Here is a 20,811-nt window from a genome sequence, read left to right on the forward strand (position 1 = left end):
TGGATGGATCGTGTTTATGGGCACAGTATTCACAAGTGGACTGTGAGTGGATAGGTGCACAGTATTCCCAAGTGAGCTGTGTTTAGCTTAGTGCACAGTTTTCACAAATGGATGGGGCGTGGTTATGTGCACAGTATTCACAAGGGAGCTGTGAGTGAATAGGTGCATAGTATTCACAAATGGATGGGGCATGGTTATGTGCACAGTACTCAAGTGAGCTGTGAGTGGATAGGTGCACAGTATTCACAAATGGATGGATTGTGTTTATGGGCACAGTATTCACAAGTGGGCTGTGAGTGGATATGTGCACAGTATTCACAAATGGATGGATCATGTTTATGGGCACAGTATTCACAAGTGGGCTGTGAGTGGATAGGTGCACAGTATTCCCAAGTGAGCTGTGTTTAGCTTAGTGCACAGTTTTCACAAATGGAGGGGGTGTGGTTATGTGCACAGTATTCACAAAGGAGCTGTGAGTGGATAGGTGCACAGTATTCACAAACGGATGGGGCGTGGTTATGTGCACAGTATTCACAAGTGAGCTGTGAGTGGATAGGTGCATAGTATTCACAAATGGATGGGGCATGGTTATGTTCACAGTACTCACAAGTGAGCTGTGAGTGGATAGGTGCACAGTATTCACAAATGGATGGATTGTGTTCATGGGCACAGTATTCACAAGTGGGCTGTAAGTGGATATGTGCACAGTATTCACAAGTGAGCTGTGTTTAGCTTAGTGCACAGTTTTCACAAATGGATGGGGCGTGGTTATGTGCACAGTATTGACAAGTGGGCTATGAGTGGACAGGTGTGCAGTATTCACAAATGGATGGGGCGTGGTTATGTGCACAGTATTCACAAGTGAGCTGTGAGTGGATAGCACAGTATTCACAAGTGGGCTATGAGTGGACAGGTGCGCAGTATTCACAAATGGATGGGGCCTGGTTATGTGCACAGTATTCACAAGTGAGCTGTGAGTGGATAGGTGCACAGTATTCACAAGTGAGCTGTATTTAGCTTAGTCCACAGTTTTCACAAACGGATGGGGCGTGGTTATGTGCACAGTATTCCCAAGTGAGCTGTGTTTAGCTTAGTCCACAGTTTTCACAAACGGACGGGGCGTTTTGATGTGCACAGTATTCCCAAGTGAGCTGTGTTTAGCTTAGTCCACAGTTTTCATAAATGGATGGGGCGTGGTTACGTGCACAGTATTCCCAAGTGGGCTGTGAGTGGATAGGTGCACAGTATTCACAAGCGGATGGGGCATTTTTATGTGCACAGTATTCCTAAAATGGAATTATTTTAGCGTGAGTGACTCAAGCGCTTTTTAAGTGCACATTGACCCAAGGCATCGTGGCACTACCACTGCGAGAGCCATCAGCAAGTCACAAAGATTAGTGAAACTGTCTTTAATGTTTTCAGAAAAGCTCCATGATTCTTGGTCTGATGAAGGGAACTCGGTAAATGATTCCAAAGGTGAGGTACAAGTCCTGAGTATGCCCTTCCCCAAAGCATTCCAGCTTTTAATACGGAAAATGCTAATACTTCGTGCTGTTCAGAGCGCAAGCTGCTAGTGGGAAAGGGGAAGGATTCCAAAGTTTAAAAAAAACACCCATGGAAGCCCGGGTGCATCAACAAAGCGCCTTGAACTGGACCTTTTGAGCATCCTGGGCCCAGTGAAGCCCCACCGAGCTTCAGAGACATGGAGACGTGGTTCACAATTACCAATTAGGTGGCCCTAAAATTAAGCTAAATTAAATGTTTTTGTCCAGCTGCCCTCACTGGGTCATAGCAGCCATCAGCCCTCAACACAGGCAGCAGACTGCAGTCTGGGAGGGCCCCTGCACACCTGGTCCCCATGGACAGCTTTATATTTAAATACAGCCCTCGGTTTTTAACCTTGAAAGCTCCTGAAGGTGAAAGTCCCCCATGCTCTGGTCAGTGCTCAGGATCCCTCAAGCTGCCCTGTCCAAGATTTAAGATGCAGGGGCCTGATTTCGATGTCGGTGGAGGGATGACTCCATCACAAACATGGCGGCTATCCTGTTCATCACATTAAGATTTCCATCGGATATAATAGCATCGTAATACAGCGGACGGCATATCTGTCACATTGGTGATGGAGTAACCCGTCTGCCAACCTCTAAATCAGGCCCTTTGTTTTTTGGGTAAGTTTCTTGAAGATTTGTCAAACTGCACCAAAGTTATTAGCAAACCAAACAAAAGCTATTCATATGATAACTAGGTCATAACTATACAGCGGGGACTGCCACTGTTTTTTATATATATATATATATATCTTTTTTTAGATCAAAACAAGACCTCACCTATGAGAAATGGGAGGGTGAAACACAGATTATTTGCACTATTAGTGAGCTTCTGCTCTGTTACAATCTTGAAAACACACGTCACTATCACTAATAGATGTAACAAATTTAGAATTTGGAGGACTGTCCCGGTGCACTCTCAGTAACTTAACAAAGAGGGCTTGAAAGAGAGAAAAATGGATCATAAATTCAAAGCTGTTCTGATCAGGTCTCCCCCAAAATACTTTCGGCCCCAAGCCCCCAAAATGCTCAAGATGTCCCAGACCCGAGACCAGAGTTATAAACACGGTGTGCATTTCTGCTGAGTAATATAGCGGGTTGAATGATAATGGCAGACCAAGCACTAAACAACTCCAAATAAAGATACCATGTTTCCAGAAGATGAATCCTACCTGCCACAGATGATGTGCCCTCGATTTTCACGAGGGATGTTGTGGTGTCCTTCACGCTGTTCACCATGTGGGTCATGACCTTGTCGACGGTGTCGATCACTCCTCCGACCATCGGCTGAGTCTGGTGAGAAAAGAGTAGGTGTTGAATGAGGCACATGGCAGGGCACTACTGGCATGAAAAGACATTTAAAACCAGCCCGGGGTGCCCGGTGGGCAGCGAAAGAGACCCTCCCTCCAGTCAATGGCCAGGACATACCTTCATGGAAGAATATCACGGGTGGGTGGACATATGTGGAGTTGAACGATTTCCAGTAGGGCTGGGACTGAGTCAGTCACATTCCAGCCCAATAACCTTTGTAGAAGCCAGGGCCTGCCACTGAATGTCAGTGCCCCATAGATCAGTCCCTATGTGGGTCATAAACCACTTGATGATCATAAGTGATGGGCAGTTCTGCACCTTCAGATCCCACAGAGACAGCCTTGGCTCACTCCTCCCCCTTCCACCCGCTTGACTAACGCCCTTCTGAGGTGTCAGTGCCCTGGCAGTCAGTGGTGCAGATGGTGGCACACTAGCCCTAACACAATTCTTTTTAGTTTGAGTTTAATTAGAACAATGAACAGCAAATTTACATAAGCAAAGATAGCCAAATAAAGCAGATGTAATAAGTATAATATAAAATACATACCAAGTAGAACCTATTAAACTACAGATAGGAAAAATGAGAAAAATACATGTTATGCTGTATAAAGTTGTATAAAATGTATGAGGTGCATAAGGGGGTAGAAAGTGACGGAATAAGAATATATACAACTATGCAACATAGTTGAAAATAAATCAATAATAAGAAACTATAGTCCTTGTGTAAAAGAGAAAAGTACATATTTCTTATACACATTTGTAACACTGTATAAGAATTTAATAATATAAATATGACTAGGCTGATACATGAGTTCAAGGAGTCTTCCTTACCTCAGCAGACACAGTAATGGCATTATTTACACGTGAACTAGAGGCAGAATAAATAAACAGCCATGGGAAGCCATAACAGATCTCTCCTTATAGCCAACGATATAGGAGAGACATGGGGCCTCATTTACAAAGCCCTCTGCACCACCGATGCATAATGTTTTCACGCTGCAGTGACACTAGCAGTGCACTACACTGCTCCATACTTACAAACTGATGCTTTGGGCCCAATGCCTCAGTTTGTAAAGCCCTGCATCACATTATACCTGCACCAGGTAAAATGTATGCAGGGTAGGCGTTCCCACGGGAAAAGCCACGCAGAACTCATGCAGTGAAATTTACAACATTTTACTGCATCATTCTCAGACTTCACTGCGTCAATATTTTACCACCAGCTTGGAGCAGGCGTTAAAATTGACGCAGGGCTTTTTCCTATTGAAGACTCCTCATATTGCTGGAGTTGCATCACTTTAACAATGCTACTTCAGCAATGCGTGTGTTTTGTCCCAACAGGTGCATTTGAATTTCGGACACATCTGGGAAAACATGCGCCATGGAGCTCTGAATTGTAAATAAAGAGCATCTATGATGTTGTTAGGTGATGTGCGGGAACTGCAAGAAATCGGACGCATCAATGGCGATGCGTCAGATTCTTGTAAATGAGGACCATGGGTACGATACAATCTGTGGGGGAAACATATAGCTTTCCACCAAGATCAAAAAGGGACATTATGAACTTGTTTCCAATTAGATGGTATTACATGGAAAGCAACAGCTAATAATAACTCTAATAAACTTATAACTTGGAGTTATGTGAGGCCACTGAGGAGCTAGACTGCCCAGGAAAACATTACTTAATCAGAATATTAACCTTGAAAATGTTATTAATGTGCTGCCATACCAGTTTTCAAAACTGGAAAATGAGACAACATTCGAACAACATATGTTTCAAATCAGCATTTGAGCATGAACAGGACCAAAAGGAGGAGCTTGAAGTTGGAGAAAAGGATTTCAGGGTCATGGGAGTCAATAATAAACTGTGGTAAACAAAAAAGGAGGTCTGTGTAGTATTTGCAGCTGAAGTGGATTTATGAAGTTTAAGCCATAGCTTATCCCATAGAGCAGCGGACCAACATTCCATGAAATCCTTCTCCAAAAATAACTCAATCTTTGATTTGGCTCCATCATGAGTTACATGCATTGACTTACAAATACTAGAAGCTGAAGGGTTAGTACCTAATAAAGGGAAATGAATAGCTGGGGAATGGAGGCTTTATGAGGTAGTATGGAAATTTAATGAGTGAGGGAGGTACACAAAAGTTCATATTGTGTTCAAGCAGTGAATTGGAGAGAAAATTAAGATTGGAGATCAGAAAAGGAGAGGATCTTATCATCCTTAAAAAAAAAATGCGATATCCAGCACAACCTTTTAGCTCCCCATTTTTTCCAATATATAGAAAGGCTGTTAATTTGGAGGGATTTATTGTGCGAAACAGATTGTTGTTAAAAAGTGGCCACCAAGGAATAGGTAGAGGGTAAAAGATGCTTAAAAATGTTATTAGAATGGGTACCAAGTAGAGTACGTATTTGAGAGAGATTAGTTGTGAAAGTGAAAGCGAAAACTTCCTTGAATTCGAAAGGGGAAATGGGATTTTTCTAATAATATCCATAAAGGAGGATGCAAGGAGTGGTCCGGAGAAAGCCATCGAGCAGATTGCTTTAAAGAGAAAGCAAAATGATATTTCTTAAAGTTGGGAAATTTGAGGCCTCCTTCAGATGTGTCTCTTTTTAAAATTGATAGAGCTATGCAAGGTCATTTGCCTTCCCAATGAAATTTTGATAAAAGGGAATCTATTCTTTTAAAATAATAATCAGGAATAAGAATAGGAATCATAGAGATAATATATAAAATCAGAGGAGTGAGCGTCATTTTGATAGAATCGATCCTGCCCCACCACTAAAGATATAATAGGTGCCATCGGGTGATATTATCATTTAGGGTCTTAGTAATATAATCGAAGTTGAATTTAAGAGCATATTTAATAGTGTGTGAAAACCATAGCCCTAAATATGTAATTTTTGTGGGTTGCCAGGCAAAACCATTATGAGCAAAAAGTTGCTTATTACATACAACATTTAGAGGTAGAAAACCATTATGAGCAAAAAGTTGCTTATTACATACAACATTTAGAGGTAGAATTTCTGAGTTATCATTATTGAGCCAGTTAACCTGACGCTTGGGAGAAAGGAGTGACGAGGTCCGGGAAAGGAGTCGGTAGGGTTAAAGCAATACAGAAGGACGTCACCAGCATAAACTGAGAGATTAATTTGTTGTGCCTCAGTTTTTAATCCAAAGATGTGTGGGTCGTGTCTAACTTTGGTTAAAAAGGATTTCAGCGCAATAACAAACAAATGAGGAGATACGGGCATCTTTGGCGTACACCTCTAAACAAGGGAACGTAATCAGACACCACTGACAAAAATTGCAGCATCAGGACCTGTACATAACAAGGATATTAAAGCAATGCGTTTGGGAGGAAAACAATCCATTTTAGTGCACAAAACATAAAATCCCAACTGATCCTATCTAAAACGTTTTCTGCACCCAAAGCAATAGCAGCTATAGAATGGTCCAGTGTGGATGCCTTACTGTCAGAGACCAGTCTGCCTTTAACAAAACCAAATTGTTCTGGACCTATGAGATCAGATAATATAGGATCAATACACAGTGATAACATTTTTGCAAAAATGTTGTAGTCTTTGTTAACTCTGGAAATGGGACAATCGTTTCTACACCGCAAGAGATCCTTATTATCTCTCAGAATTAAACAAATCATGGCGTCTTGGAAGGAGCTTTGAGAAATACCACTGTTGATGAAGGAGTTAAACAAAAGTGAAAGTATGGGAAGAAGGAATTTTGCAAAGTGACTATAGAATTTGATAGTAAAACCATCAGATCCAGGGGCTATCCCTCTTTGTATGACAGACTGCCCGGGCGATTTCTGATAATAAACTATCTGTACCTTAGGAGCCAAAGTCGATATGTCTGGATTGAGAGGGTGGAAGGGATTGAAAATAGCTGGCCCGATCTGAGTGCCAGAGTTGTGACTCTGGGGAGTAAAGATTTGTATAGAAATTAACAAATTCACCTTAAATAGCCATGTCTTTAAAAAAAGAGTAGTTCCACCAATGGTCCTTTAAATTTCTATCCTGGTTCTATCTTGTTTGATTTTCAAGTAGTTTGCCAATAATTTTCTTGTTTTACTTTGGCCCCCCTAACATCAAGCACTGCTTTTTAATAAATATAGGCGGCATTTGAAGTTAATCTATTAAAAGTGAATTTAACATCAATAAGATGCTTCAAGGAGATCTCGTCTTTAGAGTGATGGTAACTATACTCAAGTATTTTAATTTTATCGAGTAATTGATTCGATCGAGCCTTCACAGATTATTTATTTTGTGAAACAAATCTTCTTGTGAATCCTCACGCTGCTGCTTTAAAAGCATCCCAAAGCTGTAACACATTTTAATGTCATAAAAGGAAGGAGTCTTTATAGGACAAGCGTTGTGAGGATACCGCAAAGATTGGGCAAGGGTGGCAACTCTCTACCCCCTAAAAAGGGGGTGACCTGGACACCTCGTTCTGCTTCCGAGATCAAAGCAGGTTGATGAACTCTGATATGAGTGGGCATCTGTAGCGCTACATATCTCATGCCACCAAAGCACCCAGCTGCCCCTTGGCCCATTGCACCTAGAGATGCTCGCGAGCAGAGTCATGTATGATGTCAGCATCATTTCACATTCCAGTGACATCATAGCCATTCGCACATTCCTTGCTGATGTCACTCTGCATGCAAACCTACCAATGTCACGCACCATTGCATGCTGTCATTCATGCGTGTATTCCCTTCAATGTCACATAACATTCCACCCTGTCATGCCTGCGTGCATTCCCAATAGCCACACAGTATTCCTCCCTGATGTCACTTGTGCATGCATTCTAATGTCACCCAGCATTCTGTGCTGATGTCACTCGTGCACACATTTCCACTAAGGTCACCCAGCATCCCATGCTGATGTCACTTGTGAGTCATTCCCACTAATGTCACCCAGCATTCCATGCTGAGCTGACTTGTACATGCATTCCCACCGTTCCACAACATTCAATCATGACATCACTTTTATGTGCATTCCCACTGTTACACAGCATTCCATCCGGACATCACTCCTACATTCATCCCCACTGTCACACAGCATTCCATGCCGTCATTCATGCATGTATTTCCATTAATGTCACATAGCATTACATCACAATGTAATTCCTGCTTGCATTCCCACAAGTTACACAGCATTCCATGCTGATGTCACTGATGCATGCATACCCCCAAGTTACACAGCATTCCATGCTGTCATTCCTGTGTGCATACTCACAAGTTAGAGCATTCCATGCTGTCATGCATGCATACCAATATGTTACACAGCATTCCATCCTGACGTCACTCCTACATGCATCTCCACTGTCACACAGCATTCCATGCCGTCATTCATGCGTGTATTCCCATTAATGTCACATAGCATTACATCACAATGTAATTCCTGCTTGCATTCCCACAAGTTACACAGCATTCCATGCTGATGTCACTGATGCTTGCATTCCCATAAGTTACACAGCATTCCATGCTGATGTCCCTGATGCATGCATACCCCCAAGTTACACAGCATTCCATGCTGTCATTCCTGTGTGCATACTCACAAGTTATAGAGCATTCCATGCTGTCATGCATGCATGCATACCAATATGTTACACAGCATTCCATGCTGACGTCACTCCTACATGCATCTCCACTGTCACACAGCATTCCATGCCGTCATTCTTGCGTGTATTCCCATTAATGTCACATAGCATTACATCACAATGTAATTCCTGCTTGCATTCCCACAAGTTACACAGCATTCCATGCTGATGTCACTGATGCTTGCATTCCCATAAGTTACACAGCATTCCATGCTGATTTCCCTGATGCATGCATACCCCCAAGTTATACAGCATTCCATGCTGTCATTCCTGTGTGCATACCCACAAGTTATAGAGCATTCCATGCGGTCATACATGCGTGCATACCTATAAGTTACACAGCATTCTATCCTGACGTCACTCCTACATGCATCTTCACTGTCACACAGCATTCCATGCGGTCATTCATGCATGTATTCCCATTAATGTCACATGGCAGTCGATCATGATGTAATTCCTGCATGTAATTCCTGCATGTTTTTACACAGCATTCTATGCTGACGTCATTGAGCCATTCATAGCCACAAGTTAAACAGCTTACCATGATGATGTAATTCCTGTGTGCATACCCACAAGTTACCCATGCTTTCATACATGCGGGCATACACACAAGTTACCCAGCTTTCCATGCTGTCATACATGCGTGCATGTACATGTTACACAGCATTGCATGCTGATGTCATTTCTTCGTGCATACCCACAAGTTACCCAGCATTCCATGCTGTCACTCGTGTGTATTCCCATTAAAGTCACATAGCATTCCATCATTACATAATTCCTGCGTGCATACCCACAATGTACACAGCATTCCATGCTGATGTCACTGATGCATGCATACCCACATCCATGCGGATGCAGTGGAGGCTCACGGGAGAGAAAAGGGACAGGGCGACGCGCAGGGAGGCACAACAATTTTGTTTTATATAATATATATATATATTTCTTTTAACTTACCTTTTATCCCGAGCCTCGTCGCTTGGATCCACTCCTCGACTGGACTGCAGACACAGGTTCCCAGCCTGCCCTGCGTCCAATCCCAACCCTGCTTTCATGCTGGCAGCATGAAAGCAGCGTAAGTATTGGACGGAGCACCCAGCCAGGGTGCTCTGAGGCAGAGTGAAAGTCTCTGCCTGCTGTCTCTGACCCCAGTACAGAAGCCCTTGCTCTACTGCACTGTACTTACATTGGGGTGCACCTACAGGCCTCAATCATCCTAAGGCAATGGTGACATGTGATACAAAAACAAGCCCATTCACCTAAACAGTAAACCAGATAATGCTGGCCATCCTAACAGTTGTAGAACATCTCTGGAGAATGCCTGGTGCTTCCAGGCCTGGGTCCTGATTTCCAGTTAACCTCTTCCGCTGCCTCCAGAAGTAACCCTCGCTGGTAACATTTTTCCCCAGAGCTCCTCAACCCCCCTTCATCTCTCCCCGACCTCTCCAGAGACCCTCAACGCTACTGCAGCTGTACCCCACACCTCTGCCCTCACATCTCCTGATTCCTTCACCTCAGGCTCAGAGACACATTCATGCACCATGGACCCCTTAGGATGTACCCTACAACTGTCACGTATCTCCTTACCCTCACACACTCACCATGCTTGGTGCCAAAACCCTTCGACGGCACACCCAGAGTCAAAATATAGTTTGTCCTTTCTGCATCTGGCCTAATTTTTTTGTCACTTCAGCAAAATTTGTGGGATTGGAAAATTTTGTGACATTTTCAAGGTCTTTTTCTTTTTAATAATTATATTATATTTGGGTTTTTAAGTCACATTTATAATACTACACTGTATTTAATTTAATATACACATTAGAAATTATAATTTTTGTGGTAAAAAATTGTCATTATCATGACCAATTCTATTACCTTTCTTAAATGTTTGTGTGTTATAAGGGGAGTTTGAGGGATACTTTGGATTCTTACAATGATGTATATGAAAAACTGAACATTCTTTACAGTTCTGATATACTTGCAAAAAGTTCAAATTTTTTAGTGATGATTTTATCCATTTTTTAGATCTTTAATTACAAAATACTTTTTAAAGTTTTTATGTATACGTCTGATATAATTTATTATGGATACTTTTAACAGGCACTCATCTGAATGTACTCAATCTGACTGTCTCAATGTGTACACTTTCTCTAATGTTTGTTAGAATGGAGTTAGAATAGTAAATCTGAACCCTCCATTTTCCCCAATATTTGTCAGATTGCCAAAATAGAAAAGGGGAGCACCCTGCCTCACACTCCAGCATGCAGTCAGCCCCAGTGCATTATGGTAAATGCAGTACAAGTTTGTTATATATCCTTAAAGTAAACTCTAGTTTTTCACCTTAGTAGGTGCAGCAAGTGCTGTAAATCTCTGGACACGTGTTTCTGGGTTCAGCCCTTCATCAGCAGAGAGAAGCTTTGTCTGTGGGGTTGCTGGAAATGCTGCCAAAAGTCCTCCCAGGTTTATGTACCACTCACTGGTACCTCCTGGGCACAGGCACCATCACCTCAAGGGGCACTCTTAGGAGTACTGACCCACACTTCACTCATAGCTCTGCGGTGTCCCTCACTCACAGACCTTACTCATTTATCCTCATCTGTACCTTACAAAGTACTGCTTCCTCTCTAAATGTTGTTCCCACAAATATTTTTGAATAGTTCACCTGTCCCCACGTTTCATCATCAGGGAACTGTCCCAGCATTTCATCCCAGTGCAAGAAGTCTGGTTCTGAGGTGTCAGTGTGGCTATGGGAAGAAGCCACTCTCAACACTAAAAACTGTTCACTACACAAAAGCCAAAACAATTGGCTTTGTCAATGCTTGTTACTTTCTGCAAAGGCCCAAGGCAGCCCCAGGAACATATGGTCACTTGCAGCCCCTCAGGGAAGGAAAAGGGAGTCGAAAAAGGCCTAACTCAACTAACAGCATTGACTGCACAGAGTCTGATTTCCCCAAGCCAAAGTTATATGTTGTTTCCTGAAACTTTTAATGTAATTTCCGTAGTCTCTTTCCCTCCTCTGGTACCAAGAAACCCCATCATTTCTGCCCCTATAGATGGGCTGTCACGTACACCACGTGGCCTTCTGCTGCAGTGATCACGTTCATCTGAATTCTTTGCTTGAACTCTCTATTTTTAGCTCATTTTATTAACCTTCTAAAACACCCACCTGCTAGGGCCCCCTTTGATATTTAACGCCATCTTGAAGCCATAGTCTTTATTGAGAAACAATCTCTGTCGATCAGCAGCAGGCGCCTGATGGTAGACATTCCTGGGCTCAGCAGTCATCTGGCTGCCATGTGCTGAGGTCCTCATGTGTGTTATGTGATCATAAAAAGAGTATTTGATACTGGGGTGGGGTGGGGAAGGGAAATGATCGTGGGCGAGGGAAGGGGGCTGGAAACTGTAGCATAACCCCTAAACACACTGACAGAGGAGAAGGCTTGGATTGTTTGCAGTTGTTAAAGGACTGAGGATGTGGTCACTGCTGTGACATCAACAAGAAAACACAACTGTATCAATAAAACACCACCAGTTAGGTTTAAAGGCAGCAGGGGCCCCGGTTCAACTGGACTCTTCCACAGTTTGAGCTCAAAACTGTAAATTTAGTTTACACCTGCTGCAGTGTTGTCGAGGGCCCTAGTTCTGTTTCATGAGGCTTACGGCCTGATTTAGAACTCAGCGGATGGGTTACTCCAACACAATGGTGATGGATACCCCGTCCACCATAATCTAAATCCCATAGGACTTAATGGACATATGTCATCCTTGTGAGGGACTAACCTGTCCTCCGAGTTCTAAATCAGGCCCCCACTGAGGGAATATTTTGGTATTTTTGTGTTTTACTCCATTTCAGTTTCTTGGACTTCCCCATGTTGGCCTTGGCCCCATATGACCCTCAAACCATGATCCTGGAGGTGGCATGACCACATTGGTAAAGCAGGATGGCATGTTTAGGGGCTAAGTGGGGCTCTCCCATTGCTCACTGGTCCTGTCCAGTTACCACCATTGCTTAGTCGTTCCTCCCAGGGTCCAAAGAAGGGTGCCCCAGGCTGCGGTGCAAGCAAGCTGGGTAGTTTCACAGAGCCATAACTGGAGTTCAGAGGGCCCCGGTGCCACTGCACCTGCTGCACTATTGATAACTATGCTCCCTCAGTGAGCACAGTGGAGAATGGGAAGACGATCAGGCGTGGGTAGGTGTTAAGACAAGGATGACGGCTGGAGAGGGGGCAATGGCAGAGGAGACAGGAAGGGGAAGGAAGGAGATTCACAATGGAAAACAAAAGGAAATAGGACGCTCGGTGATGGTGGAGAGCGGGTCTGGAAGGGAGAGTCTGGCTTTAGTGCGCCTTTGGACAGTTGGTGCTTTGAAGAGAGGGGGGGGCAGATTCCTTTTTTTCGGCAGAAGTTCCATTAAAGACGGGTTTCAGATTTACACTGTAATTGTATCTCACATAGCGCTTAAAGCCCCAGATGAAGCACCGAAATCCAGATCACCGGACAGGTGAAGGGGCAGCTGGCGGCCCAACCCGCGCAAACCTTCACAAGGGCAACCCCAGTGACGAGGAACCCGGGCTGGAGCACGCACCAAAAACACCTGTCCAACCACCTGCACATGTTCAATGCAGTAAAGATGAAGGCCTCATGATGATATAACCTCTAGGAGAACAGAAGAGAGCTCCATCGTATCCAAAAAAAGAAAGAATTTTCTAAAATCTCACATGATTTTAGGAATCAGTTAGGACCCCCACACTGACCATAGGCGACACGCTGCCCCATTCTGGCCCATAAGTGTTCACAGCATTAATGTTTACACCTTCTGCCAGGTTACATCATCATCTGCTGACTGTGGCATCATAAGGTAAAGTTTGGTAAAAGTTTATCTCCTGATCTTACCTGTGACAAGTCGGCCCAGTCCGCCATCCCGAGCACCTCTCCCACGGTCTCGAGGAACACCTAGACACAAGGCACAACGTCACCAAGAAGTCCTTTCAGGCTCTAGCTTATCCCCTGCTCCCCCCTGACTGCACCGCTCAGATAGCATCCCTGACACCTAGGGCAGTCACAGGGCAGAAAGCAGGAGTGTTCTTCATCACAACAACAGAAACAGAACATTCACTCCACGAGCGCCAGTGCTGCAAGCTTCCCCTAAAACTATTGTCAGTTACAGCACAGGTGACAAGCTTCCCTAACACTAAGGACAGTTACAGCACAGGTGACAAGCTTCCCTAACACTGAGGACAGTTACAGCACAGGTAACAAGCTTCCCTAACACTAAGGACAGTTACAGGACAGGTGACAAGCTTCCCCTAGCACTAAGGATAGTTACAGGACAGGTGACAAGCTTCCCTAACACTAATGACAGTTACAGCACAGGTGGCAAGCTTCCCCTAGCACTAAGGATAGTTACAGGACAGGTGACAAGCTTCCCTAACACTAATGACAGTTATAGCACAGGTGGCAAGCTTCCCCTAACACTAAGGATAGTTACAGGACAGGTGGCATGCTTCCCTAAAACTAAGGACAGTTACAGGACAGGTGACAAGCTTCCTCTAGCACTAAGGATAGTTACAGGACAGGTAACACGCTTCCCTAACACTAATGACAGTTATGGGACAAGTAACAAGCTTCCCTAACACTGAGGACAGTTACAGCACAGGTGACAAGCTTCCCTAACACTGAGGACAGTTACAGCACAGGTGACAAGCTTCCCTAACACTGAGGGCAGTTACAGCACAGGTGACAAGCTTCCCTAACACTAAGGACAGTTACAGGACAGGTGACAAGCTTCCCTAACACTAAGGACAGTTACAGGACAGGTGACAAGCTTCCCTAACACTAAGGACAGTTACAGGACAGGTGACAAGCTTCCCTAACACTAAGGACAGTTACAGGACAGAAGGCAGGAGTACTCTCCATCACAAGCACAGAGATGTTGCAGCAGCGATGTAAGCTTCCCTAACACTGAGGACAGTTACAGGACAGAAGGCAGGAGTGCTCTCCATCACAAGCACAGAGATGCTGCAGCAGCGATGCAAGCTTCCCTATCACTGAGGATAGTTACTGGAAAGGTGAGAAGCTTCACTAACACTGGGGACAGTTACAGGACAGGTGAGAAGCTTCCCTAACACTGAGGACAGTTACAGGACAGGTGACAAGCTTCACTAACACTAAGGACAGTTACAGGACAGAAGGCAGGAGTGCTCTCTATCACAAGCACAGAGATGCTGCAACAGCGATGCAAGCTTCACTAACACCAAGGACAGTTACAGGACAGAAGGCAGGAGTGCTCTCCATCACAAGCACAGAGATGTTGCAGCAGCGATGCAAGCTTCCCTAACACTGAGGACAGTTACAGGACAGGTGATAAGCTTCACTAACACCAAGGACAGTTACAGGACAGAAAGCAGGAGTGCTCTCCCTCACAAGCACAGAGATGTTGCAGCAGCGATGCAAAGTTCACTAACACCGAGGACAGTTACAGCACGGGTGACAAGCTTCACTAACACTAAGGACAGTTACAGGACAGAAGGCAGGAGTGCTCTCCCTCACAAGCACAGGGATGCTGCAGCAGCGATGCAAGCTTCCCTAACACTGAGGACAGTTACAGGACAGAAGGCAGGAGTGCTCTCCCTCACAAGCACAGAGATGCTGCAACAGCGATGCAAGCTTCCCTAACACTGAGGACAGTTACAGGACAGGTGACAAACTTCACTAACACTAAGGACAGTTACAGGACAGGTGACAAGCTTCACTAACACTAAGGACAGTTACAGGACAGAAGGCAGGAGTGCTCTCCATCACAAGCACAGAGATGTTGCAGCAGCAATGCAAGCTTCCCCAACACTGAGGACAGTTACAGGACAGAAGGCAGGAGTGCTCTCCCTCACAAGCACAGAGATGCTGCAACAGCGATGCAAGCTTCACTAACACCAAGGACAGTTACAGGACAGATGGCAGGAGTGCTCTCCCTCACAAGCACAGAGATGCTGCAACAGCGATGCAAGCTTCACTAACACCAAGGACAGTTACAGGACAGAAGGCAGGAGTGCTCTCCATCACAAGCACAGAGATGTTGCAGCAGCGATGCAAGCTTCACTAACACCAAGGACAGTTACAGGACAGAAGGCAGGAGTGCTCTCCATCACAAGCACAGGGATCCTGCAGAAGTGATGCAAGCTTCCCTAACACTGAGGACAGTTACAAGACAGGTGACAAGCTTCACTAACACTAAGGACAGTTACAGGACAGAAGGCAGGAGTGCTCTCCATCACAAGCACAGAGATGCTGCAACAGCGATGCAAGCTTCCCTAACACTGAGGACAGTTACAGGACAGAAGGCAGGAGTGCTCTCCATCACAAGCACAGAGATGCTGCAGCAGCGATGCAAGCTTCCCTATCACTGAGGACAGTTACAGGACAGAAGGCAGGAGTGCTCTCCATCACAAGCACAGAGATGCTGCAACAGCGATGCAAGCTTCACTAACACCAAGGACAGTTACAGGACAGAAGGCAGGAGTGCTCTCCATCACAAGCACAGAGATGTTGCAGCAGCGATGCAAGCTTCACTAACACCAAGGACAGTTACAGGACAGAAGGCAGGAGTGCTCTCCATCACAAGCACAGGGATGCTGCAGCAGTGATGCAAGCTTCCCTAACACTGAGGACAGTTACAGGACAGGTGACACGCTTCACTAACATCAAGGACAGTTACAGCATGGGTGACAAGCTTCACTAACACTAAGGACAGTTACAGGACAGAACGCAGGAGTGCTCTCCATCACAAGCACAGAGATGCTGCAACAGCGATGCAAGCTTCACTAACACCAAGGACAGTTACAGGACAGAAGGCAGGAGTGCTCTCTCTCACAAGCACAGAGATGCTGCAACAGCGATGCAAGCTTCCCTAACACTGAGAGCAGTTACTGGACAGAAGGCAGGAGTGCTCGCCATCACAAGCACAGAGATGCTGCAGCAGCGATGCAAGCTTCACTAACACCAAGGACATTTACAGGACAGAATGCAGGAGTGCTCTCCATCACAAGCACAGAGATGCTGCAGCAGTGATGCAAGCTTCCCTAACACTGAGGACAGTTACAGGACAGGTGACAAGCTTCACTAACACCAAGGACAGTTACAGCACGGGTGACAAACTTCACTAACACCAAGGACAGTTACAGGACAGAAGGCAGGAGTGCTCTCCCTCACAAGCACAGAGATGCTGCAACAGCGATGCAAGCTTCCCTAACACTGAGGACAGTTACAGGACAGAAGGCAGGAGTGCTCTCCATCACAAGCACAGAGATGTTGCAGCAGCGATGCAAGCTTCCCTAACACTGAGGACAGTTACAGGACAGAAGGCAGGAGTGCTCTCCCTCACAAGCACAGAGATGCTGCAACAGCGATGCAAGCTTCCCTAACACTGAGGACAGTTACAGGACAGGTGACAAACTTCACTAACACTAAGGACAGTTACAGGACAGGTGACAAGCTTCACTAACACTAAGGACAGTTACAGGACAGAAGGCAGGAGTGCTCTCCCTCACAAGCACAGGGATGCTGCAGCAGCGATGCAAGCTTCCCTATCACTGAGAGCAGTTACAGGACAGAAGGCCGGACTGCTCTCCATCACAAGCACAGAGATGCTGCAGCAGCGATGCAAGCTTCCCTAACACTGAGGACAGTTACAGGACAGAAGGCAGGAGTGCTCTCCATCACAAGCACAGAGATGCTGCAGCAGCGATGCAAGCTTCCCTAACACTGAGGACAGTTACAGGACAGAAGGCAGGAGTGCTCTCCATCACAAGCACAGAGATGCTGCAGCAGCAATGCAAGCTTCCCTAACACTGAGGACAGTTACAGGACAGGTGAGAAGCTTCACTAACACTACAGACAGTTACAGGACAGAAGGCAGAAGTGCTCTCCATCACAAGCACAGAGATGCTGCAGCAGCAATGCAAGCTTCCCTATCACTGAGGATAGTAACTGGACAGGTGGCAAGCTTCACTAACACTAAGGACAGTTACAGGACAGGAGGCAGGAGTATTCTCCATCAAAAGCACAGATCATGCCCTACATGTGCAGCAGCGATGCAAGCTTCCCTAACACGGAGGACAGTTACAGGACAGGTGACAAGCTTCACTAACACTAAGGACAGTTACAGGACAGAAGGCAGGAGTTCTCTCCCTCACAAGCACAGAGATGTTGCAGCAGCGATGCAAGCTTCACTAACACCAAGGACAGTTACAGGACAGAAGGCAGGAGTGCTCTCCATCACAAGCACAGGGATGCTGCAGCAGTGATGCAAGCTTCCCTAACACTGAGGACAGTTACAGGACAGGTGACACGCTTCACTAACATCAAGGACAGTTACAGCACGGGTGACAAGCTTCACTAACACTAAGGACAGTTACAGGACAGAAGGCAGGAGTGCTCTCCATCACAAGCACAGAGATGCTGCAACAGCGATGCAAGCTTCACTAACACCAAGGACAGTTACAGGACAGAAGGCAGGAGTGCTCTCTCTCACAAGCACAGAGATGCTGCAACAGCGATGCAAGCTTCCCTAACACTGAGAGCAGTTACAGGACAGAAGGCAGGAGTGCTCGCCATCACAAGCACAGAGATGCTGCAGCAGCGATGCAAGCTTCACTAACACCAAGGACATTTACAGGACAGAATGCAGGAGTGCTCTCCATCACAAGCACAGAGATGCTGCAGCAGTGATGCAAGCTTCCCTAACACTGAGGACAGTTACAGGACAGGTGACAAGCTTCACTAACACCAAGGACAGTTACAGCACGGGTGACAAACTTCACTAACACCAAGGACAGTTACAGGACAGAAGGCAGGAGTGCTCTCCCTCACAAGCACAGAGATGCTGCAACAGCGATGCAAGCTTCCCTAACACTGAGGACAGTTACAGGACAGAAGGCAGGAGTGCTCTCCATCACAAGCACAGAGATGTTGCAGCAGCGATGCAAGCTTCCCTAACACTGAGGACAGTTACAGGACAGAAGGCAGGAGTGCTCTCCCTCACAAGCACAGAGATGCTGCAACAGCGATGCAAGCTTCCCTAACACTGAGGACAGTTACAGGACAGGTGACAAACTTCACTAACACTAAGGACAGTTACAGGACAGGTGACAAGCTTCACTAACACTAAGGACAGTTACAGGACAGAAGGCAGGAGTGCTCTCCCTCACAAGCACAGGGATGCTGCAGCAGCGATGCAAGCTTCCCTATCACTGAGAGCAGTTACAGGACAGAAGGCCGGACTGCTCTCCATCACAAGCACAGAGATGCTGCAGCAGCGATGCAAGCTTCCCTAACACTGAGGACAGTTACAGGACAGAAGGCAGGAGTGCTCTCCATCACAAGCACAGAGATGCTGCAGCAGCAATGCAAGCTTCCCTAACACTGAGGACAGTTACAGGACAGGTGAGAAGCTTCACTAACACTACAGACAGTTACAGGACAGAAGGCAGAAGTGCTCTCCATCACAAGCACAGAGATGCTGCAGCAGCGATGCAAGCTTCCCTAACACTGAGGACAGTTACAGGACAGAAGGCAGGAGTGCTCTCCATCACAAGCACAGGGATGCTGCAGCAGTGATGCAAGCTTCCCTAACACTGAGGACAGTTACAGGACAGGTGACACGCTTCACTAACATCAAGGACAGTTACAGCACGGGTGACAAGCTTCACTAACACTAAGGACAGTTACAGGACAGAAGGCAGGAGTGCTCTCCATCACAAGCACAGAGATGCTGCAACAGCGATGCAAGCTTCACTAACACCAAGGACAGTTACAGGACAGAAGGCAGGAGTGCTCTCTCTCACAAGCACAGAGATGCTGCAACAGCGATGCAAGCTTCCCTAACACTGAGAGCAGTTACAGGACAGAAGGCAGGAGTGCTCGCCATCACAAGCACAGAGATGCTGCAGCAGCGATGCAAGCTTCACTAACACCAAGGACATTTACAGGACAGAATGCAGGAGTGCTCTCCATCACAAGCACAGAGATGCTGCAGCAGTGATGCAAGCTTCCCTAACACTGAGGACAGTTACAGGACAGGTGACAAGCTTCACTAACACCAAGGACAGTTACAGCACGGGTGACAAACTTCACTAACACCAAGGACAGTTACAGGACAGAAGGCAGGAGTGCTCTCCCTCACAAGCACAGAGATGCTGCAACAGCGATGCAAGCTTCCCTAACACTGAGGACAGTTACAGGACAGAAGGCAGGAGTGCTCTCCATCACAAGCACAGAGATGTTGCAGCAGCGATGCAAGCTTCCCTAACACTGAGGACAGTTACAGGACAGGTGACAAGCTTCACTAACACTAAGGACAGTTACAGGACAGAAGGCAGGAGTGCTCTCCATCAAAAGCACAGATCATGCACTACATGTGCAGCAGCGATGCAAGCTTCCCTAACACTGAGGACAGTTACAGGACAGGTGACAAGCTTCACTAACACTAAGGACAGTTACAGGACAGAAGGCAGGAGTGCTCTCCATCACAAGCACAGAGATGCTGCAGCAGCGATGCAAGCTTCCCTATCACTGAGGATAGTAACTGGACAGGTGACAAGCTTCACTAACACTAAGGACAGTTACAGGACAGGAGGCAGGAGTATTTTCCTTCAAAAGCACAGATCATGCCCTACATGTGCAGCAGCGATGCAAGCTTCCCTAACACGGAGGACAGTTACAGGACAGGTGACAAGCTTCACTAACACTAAGGACAGTTACAGGACAGAAGGCAGGAGTGCTCTCCATCGCAAGCACAGAGATGCTGCAGCAGCGATGCAAGCTTCCCTATCACTGAGGATAGTTACTGGACAGGTGAGAAGCTTCACTAACACTGGGGACAGTTACAGGACAGGTGAGAAGCTTCACTAACACTGAGGACAGTTACAGGACAGGTGAGAAGCTTCACTAACACTAAGGACAGTTAAAGGACAGGTGAGAAGCTTCACTTACACTGAGGACAGTTACAGGACAGGTGAGAAGCTTCACTAACACTGGGGACAGTTACAGGACAGGTGAGAAGCTTCACTAACACTAAGGACAGTTACAGGACAGGTGAGAAGCTTCACTAACACTACAGACAGTTACAGGACAGAAGGCAGGAGTGCTCTCCATCATAAGCACAGAGATGTTGCAGCAGCGATGCAAGCTTCCCTAACACTGAGGACAGTTACAGGACAGGTGACAAGCTTCACTAACACTAAGGACAGTTACAGGACAGAAGGCAGGAGTGCTCTCCGTCACAAGCACAGAGATGTTGCAGCAGCGATGCAAGCTTCCCTAACACGGAGGACAGTTACA

At 46.0% G+C, this 20,811-nt stretch overlaps 1 protein-coding gene across 2 annotated transcripts in view; it reads right to left on the reverse strand.

The window, feature by feature from the left end:
- The window catches only part of ADGRD1 (adhesion G protein-coupled receptor D1), a 634,610-nt gene that overhangs the window by 503,317 nt on the left and 110,482 nt on the right, over positions 1–20,811 (reverse strand). For both annotated transcript variants that reach the window (XM_069215354.1, XM_069215353.1), the window contains 2 exons: positions 13,372–13,431; positions 2,720–2,840 (listed from right to left, as the gene is read on the reverse strand). In XM_069215354.1, the coding sequence (XP_069071455.1) occupies positions 2,720–2,840; positions 13,372–13,431 (181 nt within the window). The remainder of the gene's footprint in view (positions 1–2,719; positions 2,841–13,371; positions 13,432–20,811) is intronic.

Source organism: Pleurodeles waltl, chromosome 11 (genome assembly GCF_031143425.1).
Source record: "Pleurodeles waltl isolate 20211129_DDA chromosome 11, aPleWal1.hap1.20221129, whole genome shotgun sequence".
Lineage (NCBI taxonomy): Eukaryota > Metazoa > Chordata > Amphibia > Caudata > Salamandridae > Pleurodeles > Pleurodeles waltl.